The sequence below is a fragment of the Thamnophis sirtalis genome, unplaced genomic scaffold (assembly GCF_051295495.1).
Source record: "Thamnophis sirtalis isolate CommonGarterSnake01/CBP01778 unplaced genomic scaffold, rThaSir2_p1.2 scaffold_3, whole genome shotgun sequence".
Lineage (NCBI taxonomy): Eukaryota > Metazoa > Chordata > Lepidosauria > Squamata > Natricidae > Thamnophis > Thamnophis sirtalis.
The window spans coordinates 22,375,523-22,389,209 of NW_028261383.1; the positions used below are offsets into that span (position 1 = coordinate 22,375,523).

A 13,687-nucleotide genomic window follows, 5' to 3' on the forward strand; every position below is an offset into this window, starting at 1 on the left:
GAGAGAGAGAGAGAGAGAGGGAGAGACTATCACTAAGTGTTGTAGCTTCTGATTCTTGATGAATGTATTCTATTTTATTTTTCTTTATGTACACTGAGAGCATATTCACCAAAGACAAAATTCCTTGTGTGTCCAATCACACTTGGCTAATAAACTATTCTATTCTACTCTACTCTACTCTACTCTACTCTACTCTACTCTACTCTACTCTACTCTACTCTACTCTACTCTACTCTATTCATTTCTATTTCAATTCTAATAAGGAGTTTAGCTTCTCTCTCTTGAAAATGTAAGCTAGCATAAGGCATTATAATGCAAGCTAACTTTAGCTTTCAAACAGTTCATTTAGTGACCAAAGTTACAATGGCATTGAAAAAAGTGACTGATGACCATTTTTACACTTAGCGACCATTTTTCACAGTTAGCAACCATTTTTCACACTTAGCAACCGTTGCAGCATCCTCATGGTCACATGATCAAAATTTTGATGTTTAGCAACAGATTCGTATTTATGATGGTTTCAGTGTCCGGGAGTCATATAATCGCATTTGCTACTGAGTGAAGGAGTGTTTTCCACTCCATATTTGCACAAACCCATTGAGTGGATTTAAGATCTGTGCATTTTTTATGGATGAGGTGTGTCTGGTATGATTGTCGATGTCTGTGCCCACTTTTATTTAATTTATATGAGCTATTGTATTGTACTTTTTAACTGACTATTGTGGGGATTGCATGAGTGAGTGACTGTGTATGTATGAGGACTGGGAGAACAGCCGGGTGCCTCCTCCACTGAGTACTGTTGCAGCAGTGGAAGGGGGCCCAGGCCTATCTCCCATCCTAGAATGGTTGAGATAAATGGCCTGCCGGAGAGAGCGGAGGCTACGGGAGGGGAAATGGTGTCTACGGGTGCGGGAGTGGGCCGGAACATTACGGTCATGATGGGGAGGGGCAGGTACGGTGGGAACTTCAGGGCTAGCCATTACCGGGAAAGGAGGGTCCGCTTAGTCACAGCGATCCCTCCTTCCAGCCCTGTTAGTTCCACTCCAGGACCAGATGGCAAGAGTGGTCAGGGCCCTGGTCTCAGGCTGTTGTTGCTAAATGCCAGGTCTGTGGTTCATAAGGCTCCCCTTGTCTGGGACCTAATATTAGATGAGGGGGCAGACCTGGCATGTATTACTGAAACCAGGTTGGGCCCAGAGGGAAGAGTCCCCCTCACTGAAATGTGCCCAGAAGGGTTTCAGGTGCTTCATCAGCCGTGACCTCAGGGAAGGGGTGGGGGAGTGGCTGTCATCGTCCGAAGGTCTTTAGTTCCTCGTAGGATCCCTGCTCCGGAGCTTGTCAGGTGTGAGTCCTTGTTGGTGAAGTTGGACCTTGAGGGTCAAGAGGGCTTGTTGTTAATGTACCTTCCAACAGCGTTGCAACAGCCCTCCCCTCGCTCCTCGAGTCAGTAGCTGAGCTGGCGGTAGAGTTCCCCAGGCTTATGGTGCTGGGGGATTTCAACCTGCCCTCGCTCGGTGAACACTCTGATGGGGCGCAGGAGTTCATGGCTTCCATGACAGCCATGGACTTGACCCAAGTAATCCGGGGTTCGACTCACTCAGCGGGTCACACACTTGACCTTGTATTCCTCTCGGAGCAGTGGAGACATGATCTAGATTTGAGGGGTATTAAGATCTTGCCCTTGTCATGGTTTGATCACTTCCTACTGAGGCTTGACTTTCGGAAACCAATCCCCCACTGTAGGGTGGTGGAGGAACTGATTAGGTAGTTCCGCCCCAGGCGCCTGATGGACCCTATGGGATTTCAGATGGCGCTTGGAGAAATACCTGACGCTCTCATCCACAGTCCGGTAGAGTCCTTAGTCGCTGCTTGGCTCTAAACCGGATTGCGCCTTTGCGGCCTCTCTGAGGTAGCGGATCCAGGAAGGCTCCTTGCTTCACCGAGGAACTCCGGGAGATGAAGCGCCAAAAGAGACGCCTAGAGCGCTGCTGGAGGGCCAGTAACTCTGAATCACACCGAGCACTGATGAGACCCTATATCAGGACCTATCTCGTGGCAATACGGGCGGCGAAATGTGCACATTTTGCCGCTCTTATTGCATCCGCTGAATCGTGCCCAGCCACCTTGTTTAGAATAACCCGCTCCCTCTTGAAAGGAAGGGATGTGGACGACCCTTTACAGGGTAGAGCTGAGGAATTTGTTCAGTTTCTAATGGATAAAGTCGCTTGGATTTGGACAGATCTTTGCAAGGCCCCCGGACTTCCCCAAGATGCCAGGCCTCCAAAAAGAACGGGCGCAGGCGTGGGGGCGGGAACTTACGCGGCGCGGCCGGCATCTTTGACATGTTCGGGGACCTCGCAAGGCCTTTGCAAGGCCCCCAAACTTGCCCAAGATGCCAGGCCTCCAAAAAGAACGGGCACGGGGGCGGGGGTGGGAACTTACATGGCACGGCCAGCGTCTTTGACATGTTTTGCACTGGCCGCGCTAGGTCCCCAAGCCGTCCCGTGCCGCGTTCTGCTGGAGCCAGATGGCAGCGGCAACAGCAGCAGGAGAAAGCCTGAGTTTGTTGAGCCACCGTGTTGAAAAGTCCCTGTAGGAGTCGAGAGCCTTGCGAGAGGGTGAGATTGCGAGCAACTTCCACCTGAGGGAAAGTGAGAAGGCGTGGGGAGGGAGCTCGGGCGGCTGCCACAACTTTTCTGCGGGGGTGGTGGTGGAGAACTATCCCCACCTCCTTTTTCTCCCGAAAGCGATGTTGCGTCAGGTGGGATCTCAGGGGCTATTATTTTCTAGCGCGGGCCAGGGACGCCGAGTGGGTTGGTCGCATCGGGACTGAAGGGACTTTTTAATATTGGAAAGGGAGGTGGTTGCGAGAAATGAGTACATCGCGATGAAGCCTACCCTAAGCTTGCACAAGTTGCAGCTGCTTTGTTAGAAGGAGAAGAAGAAGAAGAAGAAGAAGAAGAAGAAGAAGAAGAAGAAGAAGAAGAAGAAGAAGAAGAAGAAGAAGAAGAAGAAGAAGAAGAAGAAGAAGAAGAAGCACAGAATCTGGCATTTTCAGCAGAATTAGGCTGATGCTAATAAAACATCCTGATTTTTGGTGAAAGGATGGAAGGAGGAAGGAAGGGGGAAGAGAGATCTAAAGAGCAGAAAGACAGAAGGTAGATAGGCAAGAGGAAGGAAGGAGAAAGAATGGAAAGGGAGGAAGGCTAGAAGGAAGAAAGAGGGAGGGAGGAAAGAAGGTGAAAGGAGGAAGGAAGGAAGGGGTACTTCCACTTGTAGGCCTGGGACTGAATGCAGGAGGAATCTTTCCATAGGATCAGCTGCTCCTCTGATCATGGTCTATGAAAATGTTACTGCCTGCCTGATGCAAATTTAGACAGATGGTGCTTTGGGCTGCCCCTCAAATACCCCCCTTTACTCCTCCCCTTGTAGAATTCAGTCCCCTGAGTTTTGCCTTTGAGGGGCATCTAAATGTCATGTGTGGTTATGGCGGATGGCAGAGTCAGCTGGAGGTTGAGAGGGGATTGGAGGCTTTTGTCCACCTGTGGAGTTCTCCCCATGGACTGGATGGGATGTTGGCATGAAAGGGATCCAGGCACAATCTCACCTGTTCCAAGTAAAGTAGCCTTTTGCAATTGGCTACTGGTAATCCTCGACTTACGACCAGGATTGATCCCCCAATTTCTGTTGCTAAGGGAGACGTTTGTTAAATGAATTTTGCTTCATTTTGGGTCCTTTTATTGCCACGTTAAGTGAATCATGGTGGTTGTTAAGTCAGGAACATGGCTGTTTAGTGACCAAAGTTACAATTGCATTGAAAAAAGTGACTGATGACCATTTTTCACACTTAGCGACCATTTTCACACTTAGCGACTGTTGCAGCATCCTCATGGTCACGCGATCAAAATTTTGATGTTTGGCAACAGATTCGTATTTATGATGGTTTCAGTGTCCTGGGGTCATATAATCACCTTTTGACAAAGTCAAATGGGGAAACCAGATTCACTTATGTTACTAACTTATCAGCTGCAGTTATTCACTTAAGAACTGTGGCAAGAAAGGTGGTGTAATGGGCTTAGTGACCAAAGTTACAATGGCATTGAAAAAAGTGATTGATTACCATTTTTCACACTTAGCGACCATTTTCACACTTAGTGACCATTGCAGCAATCTCATGGTCACGTGATCAAAATTTTGATGTTTGCCAACAGTTACAATTTATATTTGTAAATTGTAGTTATGTTGAAATGAAAAAAATATTACAATACTATTTTTGCGTTGTATGAAAATTTTTGTTGCTCCGTATAAAAATTTTAATCAAGCCCCCCCCCCCCCCCCGGGTCAAAGGTGTCCCTCTTTACCAATCTGAAAATCTGGTCACCTTATCCAAATAACACATAGTTTACACTTTTCCATCTGAGCTTCAGACTTTCATTCTGAGGAAATGGATTGTTTTTCTGAGTGGGGATTTATGGCTTTTGACCTCTCCCTGTAGACCATCCGCTCTGATGTTAGGTTGGCTTTATTTAATTTGGCTTGATATTTTTATATAGCCCTGTGAGAGATTCAGAGGCTTTGGGATCATTTCCAACTCCTAACCATAAGAATGATAAACATGTCCACTAAAAATGACACCAAGGAAAGAGAAAAAGAAAAAAAAAACCAATTAAATATCACTTTACTATTTTAAAGTTTAGAAATTTTGCACATTAAATTCGAAGTTACTTGGAGCTTGAGACTCAAGCCAAGAGTTTATTGGTTCACACACCTTTTCTGGCCCAGGTTGTTGCCTGTCCTTCAAAGGGATCATACAATGTGACCTACTAAAAAGCAACCTGTCTTTTTGAATGGTGTTGGAGAAATCAACAAACTTGGATTTCTTTGGTGTCTTTCAATCCCAGTAATATCAGATAATCCATCTGCATAACTAAAATGTCACTTTCACTGCTACATATAATGTTCCTCTCTTTATTTGAAGGATAATTTTTTTTAAAAAAAATTAAGGAGCCCTGGAATAGAAGCAGTGGTGAAATTCATTTTTTTTAACTATCGGTTCTGTGGGCATGGCTTGATGGGCATGGCAGGGGAAGGAAACTTCAAAATCTCCATTCCCACCCCACTGGGGCCAGCCAGAGATGGTATTTGCCAGTTCTCTGAACTACTCAAAATTTCCGCTATCAGTTCTCCAGAACCTGTCAAAACCTGCTGGATTTCACCCCTGGATAGAAGTGAAAAAAACAGCAAACATCTACCGTGTGTTCTGTCAAAGGCGTCCTTGAAATCCAGAAACAGGGCAAGAAAAGGCATGATTTAAGTGGCTGAGTATATTTCAGTCAAAACTGAGATTATCAGTCCTTAATCAAGCATGGAACAATCTATCTGCCTGTTCAGACTACTATCTTGAACTAATTTTGTAATTCTGTTTAAGAATTGTCTTGGTCACTTCCTCTTCCACATATGCTAAAATACTAGGCTACTGTTTACAGCTGCAACAGTTTATAATCCACTCTGTATAAATTAGGAAGTTGAATTATCGAAACATTTGAAGTAAAATCTGAGATGAATACTGAGAAACATTTTTCGAGGATGCATGTGTGTGTGAGTAAATTTTAAATCCAAAATTTAAAGGAGGGGAAAAAAAGAAGCCAAGCACAGGCTTCCATGAGATTTAAGGAAATACCGGACGAGAAATGAGTGAAGTAGCCCACACTTCCATGCTTGTGGTTACTACTGTGTGCAATTTCTTTTACGGAAGCAATTTATTTCTTCTGCTAATTTTGCAACTGAGAAATAGAGTATTTATATAAATGCTGACTGTAAGCTCAAGCAGATGTAAGACTCATCCAAACCAGATACAAAAAATCAACCGGTATGTTTTCAGAGCAAGACGGAATTATTTAAGGTAAGACTGCATATAATATCTCAAAAAAGAAAACCAGGACTTCCCCTCCCAGCTTTTCTCCTAAGGTGTCCTTGAAAATATCAACATCCCATAATTGTGATCCTATTCAATATATATGTTAGATGAATCCTACTTTAGTTGATTAATTGAATACAAATTTGTATACAATTAATTGCTTATAAATTGAATACAAGTGAGCAAGCGGTTCTGAAGCAAGGTATGTACATTGTGGGTATATACAGTAGAATATCCTTAATAGCAATATATTCTTCTTTCGAAAAGAAGAATGAGCCGTCTGTTTTAAGATAGTTAACAATTTCCAGCTTTTCAAAATACTTGTTAAAGTTTTAAATAATAGCAGACTTCTTATATACGGCTTCACAGTGCTATACAGCCCTCTCTAAGTGGTTTACAAAGTCGGCATATTGCCCCCTGCAATCCTGATCCTCATTTTACCAACCTTGGAAGGATAGTATTATATAACTTCCTGCCCAGATTTTAAAATATGGATTCATATTGGAAAGCATGCACAATAAATTATAATATTTGTCAAAGACATCACTAAAGTATAATGGTCAGCCTACTCTCTGTGTATTGCTAATTATTATACATTGTAGAGCACAATGAAATGTTTACCATTTAAAACTGAAAGCAGATTTAGATATATTTTTTTTACTAAAGCCCTATTTTTTGCGGTAGCCATTAATCATTAGTCATTAATCCTAATTTGTTTGTGAACTCTATCCAGAATGAAGTGATATTTCTTTTTCTGCTTTTTGCTAGTTTTACAAAATAAAGGTAAAGTATAAATGTTCTACATACTATTTACTGTGTATTGTGTACACATCTATTAAGAATCTAAGGGAAGCAAGTAGAACACTTTCCCTTCACATTTTCTTCACACTTGTTTGCTTCCTCTTTTGTGGCTTCTGTGAATTGTGATCATATTGCTGCTTGGATGGTTAGCATGAAGGCCCAAACCTGAGGCTGGAATTACTGTTCTTTCTACTCTTCTTCTCTCTATCTGTGGGGGAAATTGGACTTTCTCTTCTCTATAATTATTGGGGAATTTCCACCCCACCCTTCTTCATCTACAGTAACCACCATCAGGCTGTTGACACATTTGCTTCTTAGGAAGATTTAGAATGTATATATTCAAATATAGAAGCAAAAACGAACATAAAGTTATATTTCCTTTAAATATACATATTTTCCTGCAAAAATCCATCTCAGCTCCCCATATTGAATGTGTTGTTTTTTGGTCATTGCATGGAAAAATGTAATTATGTCTAGGGTGCCCAGGGAATGGCTGAACTAATGAGGTGATTTTTACATTCTTTCATCTGCTATTTCTTCGTTCTTGCGATTTATATAGTGTTTTTTGAGGGTTTTAACTTTTTTTTAAAAGAAATAATAATGATTTTGGTTTTACCTATTTGGTTTTACCTATTTTCTAACTGTTTAGCTTTGTTATATGCTACCCAGAATCACTTGTTTGGTGAAATGGAAACTACATAAATTGGATAAATAAATAATTAAATGAATAAATATAGCCAATCTAACCAGAATTGGTGTACTAAGAGAAGTGGTAGAGCATGTCATATATATATTAAGTTTCATCATATTTTATTAAAAATGACACCTTAACAAAATGAATGATGGAATATGACAGCAGTGTCTATTAAGCTGTCATGGAAATAAAGCATTTCACAATTATTTTATTAATTAATAATTAATTTAATAAGCCCTTTAAAGCCTGGAGACACTTTCAGCATGAGGATATGGCCCTTCAACATAGTGACTAAATTAGTAGACCAGTGAAATACTGTGGACATAATATACTTAGACTTCAGCAAGGTATTCAACAAAGTAGACCACAACCTACTTCTTCGTAAGCTAGAAAAAAGTGAGATAGATAGCAATACCACCAGATGGATTTGTAACTGGCTGACAAACCGTAGTCAATGCGTAGTCTTTAATGGGTCAAAGTCTACATGGAGGGAAGTAAGCAATGGGATAACACAAGGTTCCGTCTTAGGCTCAGTACTCTTCAATATTTCCTTAAATGACTTAGATGAGGGAATAGAAGGGGAATTTACCAAATCTGCAGATGATACTAAGTTGGCAGGAATAGCTAACACCCTAGAACAGATAGGCTAGAAGATAGGCTCAAAATTCATCTAGATCTTGACAGACTTGAACACTGGGCCCTATCTAACAAAATAAAATTCAATTTAGAGAAAAGTAAAATCCTACACTTAGGTAAGAAAAACCCAAAGTACACATATAAACTGGGTGAAACCAGGCTTCATAATATTGACTGTGTGAGGGATCTTGGCGTCTTAGTGGACAACCAGCTAAATATGAGCCAGCAGTGTGCAGCGGCAGCCAAAAAAAGCCAATGCAATCCTAAATTGCATTATCAGAGGGATACAATCAAGATCAAGTGAGGTACTAATACCACTTTATAAAGCCTTAGTAAGACACAACTGGAGTACTACATCCAGTTTTGGTCACCACACTATAAAAAAAGATGTTAAGACTCTACAAAAAGTGCAGACAAGAGCGAGCAGGATGATGAGGGGACTGGAGACTAAAACATATGATGAACAGTTACAGGAACTGGGCATAGCTAGTCTAGTGAAATGAAGGACCAGGGGAGACATGATAGCAGTGTTCCAATATCTCAGGGGTTTCCACAAAGAAGAAGGAGTCAAACTATTCTCCAAGGCACCCGAGGGTAGAACAAGAAGCAATGGGTGGAAACTAATCAAGGAGAGAAGCAACTTAGAACTGAGGAGAAATTTCCTGACAATTAGAACAATTAATCAGTAGAATAGCTTGCCTCCAGAAGTTGTGAATGCCCCAACACTGGAAGTCTTTAAGAAGATGTTGGATAGCCATTTGTCTGAAATGGTATAGGGTTTCCTGCCTAGGCAGGGGGTTGGACTAGAAGACCTCCAAGGTCCCTTCCAACTCTGCTATTGTATTGTATTGTATAATATTTGAGGGGCTGCCACAGAGAGGATGGGGTCAAGCTATTTTCCAAGGTACCCAAAAGGCCAGACAAGGAATAATGGATGGAAACTGACCAAGGAGAGATTCAATCTAGAAATTTTCCTACAGTGAGAACAATCAACCAGCTTGCCTTCAGAAGTTGTGGGAGCTTCATCACTGGAGGCTTTCAAGAAGAGATTGGACTGCAATTTGTCAGAAATGGTGTAGGATCTCCTGCTTGGGTGGGTGGAGAGATTGGACTAGATGATCTACAAGGTCCCTTCCAACTTTGTTAATCTGATAGAGGTTACGGCCCTTTCAAAGATCCAGAGTATCCTACATAGATATTTCCATTGACATAATGGGGGCTTTCAGGATGGAACGTCCTCTGCTGTGAAATTCAGCATAGAGACAAACCCATCCCATCCCAGTTTCTTCTGCTAGTCATTCTTTTCCTTGACATGTGCCTTCTGTTCCAAGCTGTTTATTGGATGCATTATGCCTTATGTGTTTGACCATTAGACAAAAGAGCAGAGGAATCTATCACATCCTAAAGACAAACCTTTAAGAATCAAGCTGAAGGGCATTTGAGAGCTTCATCTGCAATGAATCAGGCTTTCCCTGAACTGAATTGGACTTTAATACTAGAGAAGGCTTGCTACATTTTTGAAGAATAGCAGATCCATTGGGTTTTTAAAAATGTTTAATAAAGCCTCACTTTGCAGTCATGGAGATAACTTGGAGAAAGATTCTGCGGAAGGATCTATTCCTGATTGCATCCACAGAGGTGACAGAACTAAGGGAGACACCACAAGAGCTACAAGTTAATCTTGCATAAGAAATGCCCACAAAGAATCATTTAAGGAAGAAATTGAGGTAGCATTGATCTCTCTTGCCCCCCCCCCCTTTCAAAAGAACAGCACCAAGGGAAACAGGATGTCTTTTTTTTTCAAGAACCTGAGTGAAAACATTTCTCACCAACTTCCCTATTGCTTTGTTATGGACAATTCCTTTATTAGGAAACTGTCAGCACACCTCTGAGTTTAGTTGCCATGACCCCTGACCAGCAGATCAAACACTTTCGTTGTTTTGAATTTTGAAATAACACAGAAGTCAGTTTACCAGTTGCAAAATCAGGAAGAGTGTTACTATCGCAAACCACTCCTTTACTCTTCTCATAGTGTTTCTCCTGGGAACAGATGCCAGAACTCTTCTCAAGAATTCATGCATTCCGTTCTAGCATTTGAAACCATCAAGACGGGTGGGAAAAAGAACCCTAAGAAAAAAATGAAAGAGGTTGCACAAACACCCAAGATGCTTACTTGCTAGGCAAATTATGTGCAAAGCTACACACTTTTTGATATTTTCTTTTAGTAACAGTCACCCTGCTCCAAGAGTAGATGTCTGTATTTACTTTAGAGTGCGGGGGTTTCTATTTCTATGATTTTTTTAAAAAAGTAATCTTTATTAGTTATACATTTTTTCAAGAGTAAAACATACAAATACAATTTTAAATATACAACCCCCCTCCCCCCCCCCCGCGGTGACAGTCATTCACAGCCCAACTTTTTTTCTTTCCTTCCTCATTGTTAGGTCTCTAAGCCACATCTTCTCATTACAAAATTCAGGGATCTATTACAATACCCATGTTCACTTTTAACTTTCCCCGTTTTAAGTCCCTGCTGTTCTCCTTGTCGCCCACATATACCATAAGTTCCAGCTAAGGTAATGTTCTGTTTCTCCTTTGTCCCTCAGCCAACCCGTCATTCTGTCCATTTCTGCACATTCATAGATCTTTTTAATTATAGCATCTTCCGACGGTATGGTAGTGGATTTCCAAAATTGTGCATGTTATTGTTATTGCTCATGTTTTCTGGTTTAATGCTTAGTAGAAGGTTCTCGGGTCTCCATTCCATGCTTGCCCCGGTAACCTCTTTTAGCCATTTTTAAATCCTTTTCCAGTATTTCGTGGCCTCAGTACAGGACCACCAAATATGGTAGAATGTGCCATCCTTTCTTCCACATTTCCAACACAATGGAGATAACCCAGGAAACATTTTGGCTAACCTCTATGATTGATTGTTTGCTTTTCATAAATTTCCTACCCAAAGAGCCCAAGACAATTTGTTGGGAAACAACAATAAGTGTAACACAACTGTATCGCAGCCAATTATAACACAACTGATGGGGAACTCTAATAATCCCAACTATGATTAGAGGTGATTTGGGGATATCGATAAAAAGCACCAAATAGGATTGATCTCAGCAAGTAGCAGCATCTTTTGATCCAGAAGCTAAGCAGTTGAACCTGGTCTGTATTTGGATAGGAAAAAACCAGGGCCATGGACTGAATTGGGAAATAGAAAAACATCTTGGAAGCAATCAACGGCTAATCACATCCATACTGTAACCAAGAAAAGTGAATGAGTAAATCTGTGAAATAAATAAGAGTTACATTTAACTCCAAAATCTATCTTCAAAAATGTATTAATATTGTATTTTTAGTTTGAGGTGAGGGAGACAGTAACATTTGTGAAATCTTCAGCTTTAAGCACCAAATAGCTTGCCTCATCTTAGATTTTATGCATCTTGTGTAGGTATTTCTGGCTGCTTCATCTAAAGAAGTGGAAGATTTGGGGACAGGTCAGGTACATATGTCCTAGATCACCTCATTCACTGAAACGTCAAATTCATATATGTAGCATATCCCTTTCCATTTCATATTGTAATTCTGCTCACTACAATCCTTGCACATACTAACAAGTTAAATACAACTCTTGGCAATCCAGAGGTTGCTCAGACTAAAACACAAAAAACAATCCTGCAAAACTTAAATATGATGAAGTCCTAATGAAATCTGTTTAATTTACAATGTTTTCCTCTGCGTTATACTCAGATATAAATTTCTCTCCAGAACAAATTTAACTAGTAAAATTAAGTTTGACTTAGTAACTTGATAATGTTTGCCTACATTACAGAAATGTTCTATAATATAGAATTCCTAGTAGTGCTGTGAATATATATATATATAGCCACATCTGTTTCTCATTTATATTTTTATTTTAAGCATATATTCGCCATGACTGAAGAAAACGATGAAGTAACATCTACTTCTTTTTCCTATGAGGACGACGAAGCCATTCCATGTGATAAACTGGACATCCAGATGTTAGGAAAAGTCTTCCTGCCTATATTGTATGGCCTGGTCTTCAGCATTGGCCTGGTAGGAAATTTTCTAGTGGTTCTCACCATTCTGAAAGCCAGACACCAAAAGAGCATCACTGATATATTTTTTCTGAATTTGGCCATCTCTGATCTTCTTTTTGTGATTTCTCTTCCTTTTTGGGCTTCTTATATTATACATGATTGGACCCTTGGGACCTTCGCATGCCAAATAGTTTCTTCTTTCTATTCTGTGGGCTTCTTTGGTGGCATGTTTTTCATCACCTTCATAAGCATTGACAGATACCTGGCTATTGTTCGGGCGACGTGTGTTATGAAATCCAGAACAGTCACCTATGGATATCTTACTAGTATATCAGTATGGGCCCTAGCAGTTTTCTTTGCAAGCCCCCATTTTATATTCATCCACAAGTCGTCTGACAGAAAGTGTACTTCATCGTATCCAGAACATCTTAATATAATATGGCCTGTTTTCAGCTACTTGGAAATGAACGTCATTGGATTTCTTCTCCCAATGTGCATCATGAGCTTTTGCTATCTGCAGATCATCAGAACATTGCTGTCCTGCAAAAACCAGCGCAAACAAAAAGCTATGAAAGTGATTTTACTGGTGGTAATCGTATTTTTTCTCTTCTGGACTCCATATCACATCTCACTTTTTCTGCAGGTGCTACAGTACTTTGAATTCTTCAAAAACTGCAGTTCCTTAAGGTTTCTGGATTACACTGTACAAGTGACTGAGATAGTAGCTTTCAGCCACTGCTGTCTTAATCCAATCATCTATGTTTTTGCTGGTGAAAAATTCAGAAAGTACTTTTCCCACTGGGTTCTCAGATGCATTTCATTCACATGTGCCTGTGGGTCTTGTGGCAAATATAGCCAAGGAATGCCTACTGCTATTCCAGATAGTGCTATGACCAGTAATCATACCCAGAATTCCAGTGACCGAGAAGTGTCTCTCCTTCTTTGATTGTTAACAGTTCAATAGTATTGAATACTGAGACATATTGAACCCTGAACTATTTTATACAGATTATCCTTAGACTACAGCTTCTCAGTATTCCTAGCACAACAGCTTTTGTCTACCATAGTTAATAGGACTATGTTTCAAGTATTGTCTTTATAGGCAGAAATATAAATTTATTTTATTTATGAAGTAACATTATTCTACATTCCTGCTTTAGTATTAGTTTATCCTCTTTATGAGGAATAGCAAACAAGTAAAACCGATAACCAATAAATTGTTTATTGTTTACATCCTTGTTTCTTACTATTTATTGTTTAAGCAGTCACATCCTTGTTCCACAACGTATTATTCAGAGGGAGAAAGGTTTTATGTTGGATTCTCTGCCTGTGAAGTACTGCTCTGAGTAAATCACATAAATGGAGGAATAGGAAGAATTACTACAAAATAAAACTACAGTGGCTTGCCTACACCACAGTTCTTGGTGCTATTCTAAACAATTTAAGAATTTGGTACTCTGCTGCATTTGTACTATCCTCTTTTGCCACTAGAACAAGAGATTAAGCATTAAAGAGAAAAGATAGGGTGCATTCAGATCATTAGGAGCCGAGGTGGTGCAGTGGTTAAATGCAGCACTGCAG

At 40.6% G+C, this 13,687-nt stretch overlaps 1 protein-coding gene across 1 annotated transcript; it reads left to right on the top strand.

The window, feature by feature from the left end:
* The first annotated feature begins 5,826 nt into the window (after positions 1-5,826).
* Positions 5,827-13,337, top strand: CX3CR1 (C-X3-C motif chemokine receptor 1). Its single transcript, XM_087707769.1, has 2 exons — positions 5,827-5,902; positions 11,967-13,337. The coding sequence occupies exon 2, from the start codon at positions 11,979-11,981 to the stop codon at positions 13,050-13,052; it is 1,074 nt and encodes a 357-aa protein (XP_087563895.1). The 5' UTR covers positions 5,827-5,902; positions 11,967-11,978; the 3' UTR covers positions 13,053-13,337.
* Positions 13,338-13,687: the final 350 nt, after the last annotated feature.

Bases quoted from the DNA above. Each gene is read 5' to 3' on its own strand.
- CX3CR1 (XM_087707769.1), top strand. From the start codon at position 11,979: ATGACTGAAGAAAACGATGAAGTAACATCTACTTCTTTTTCCTATGAG.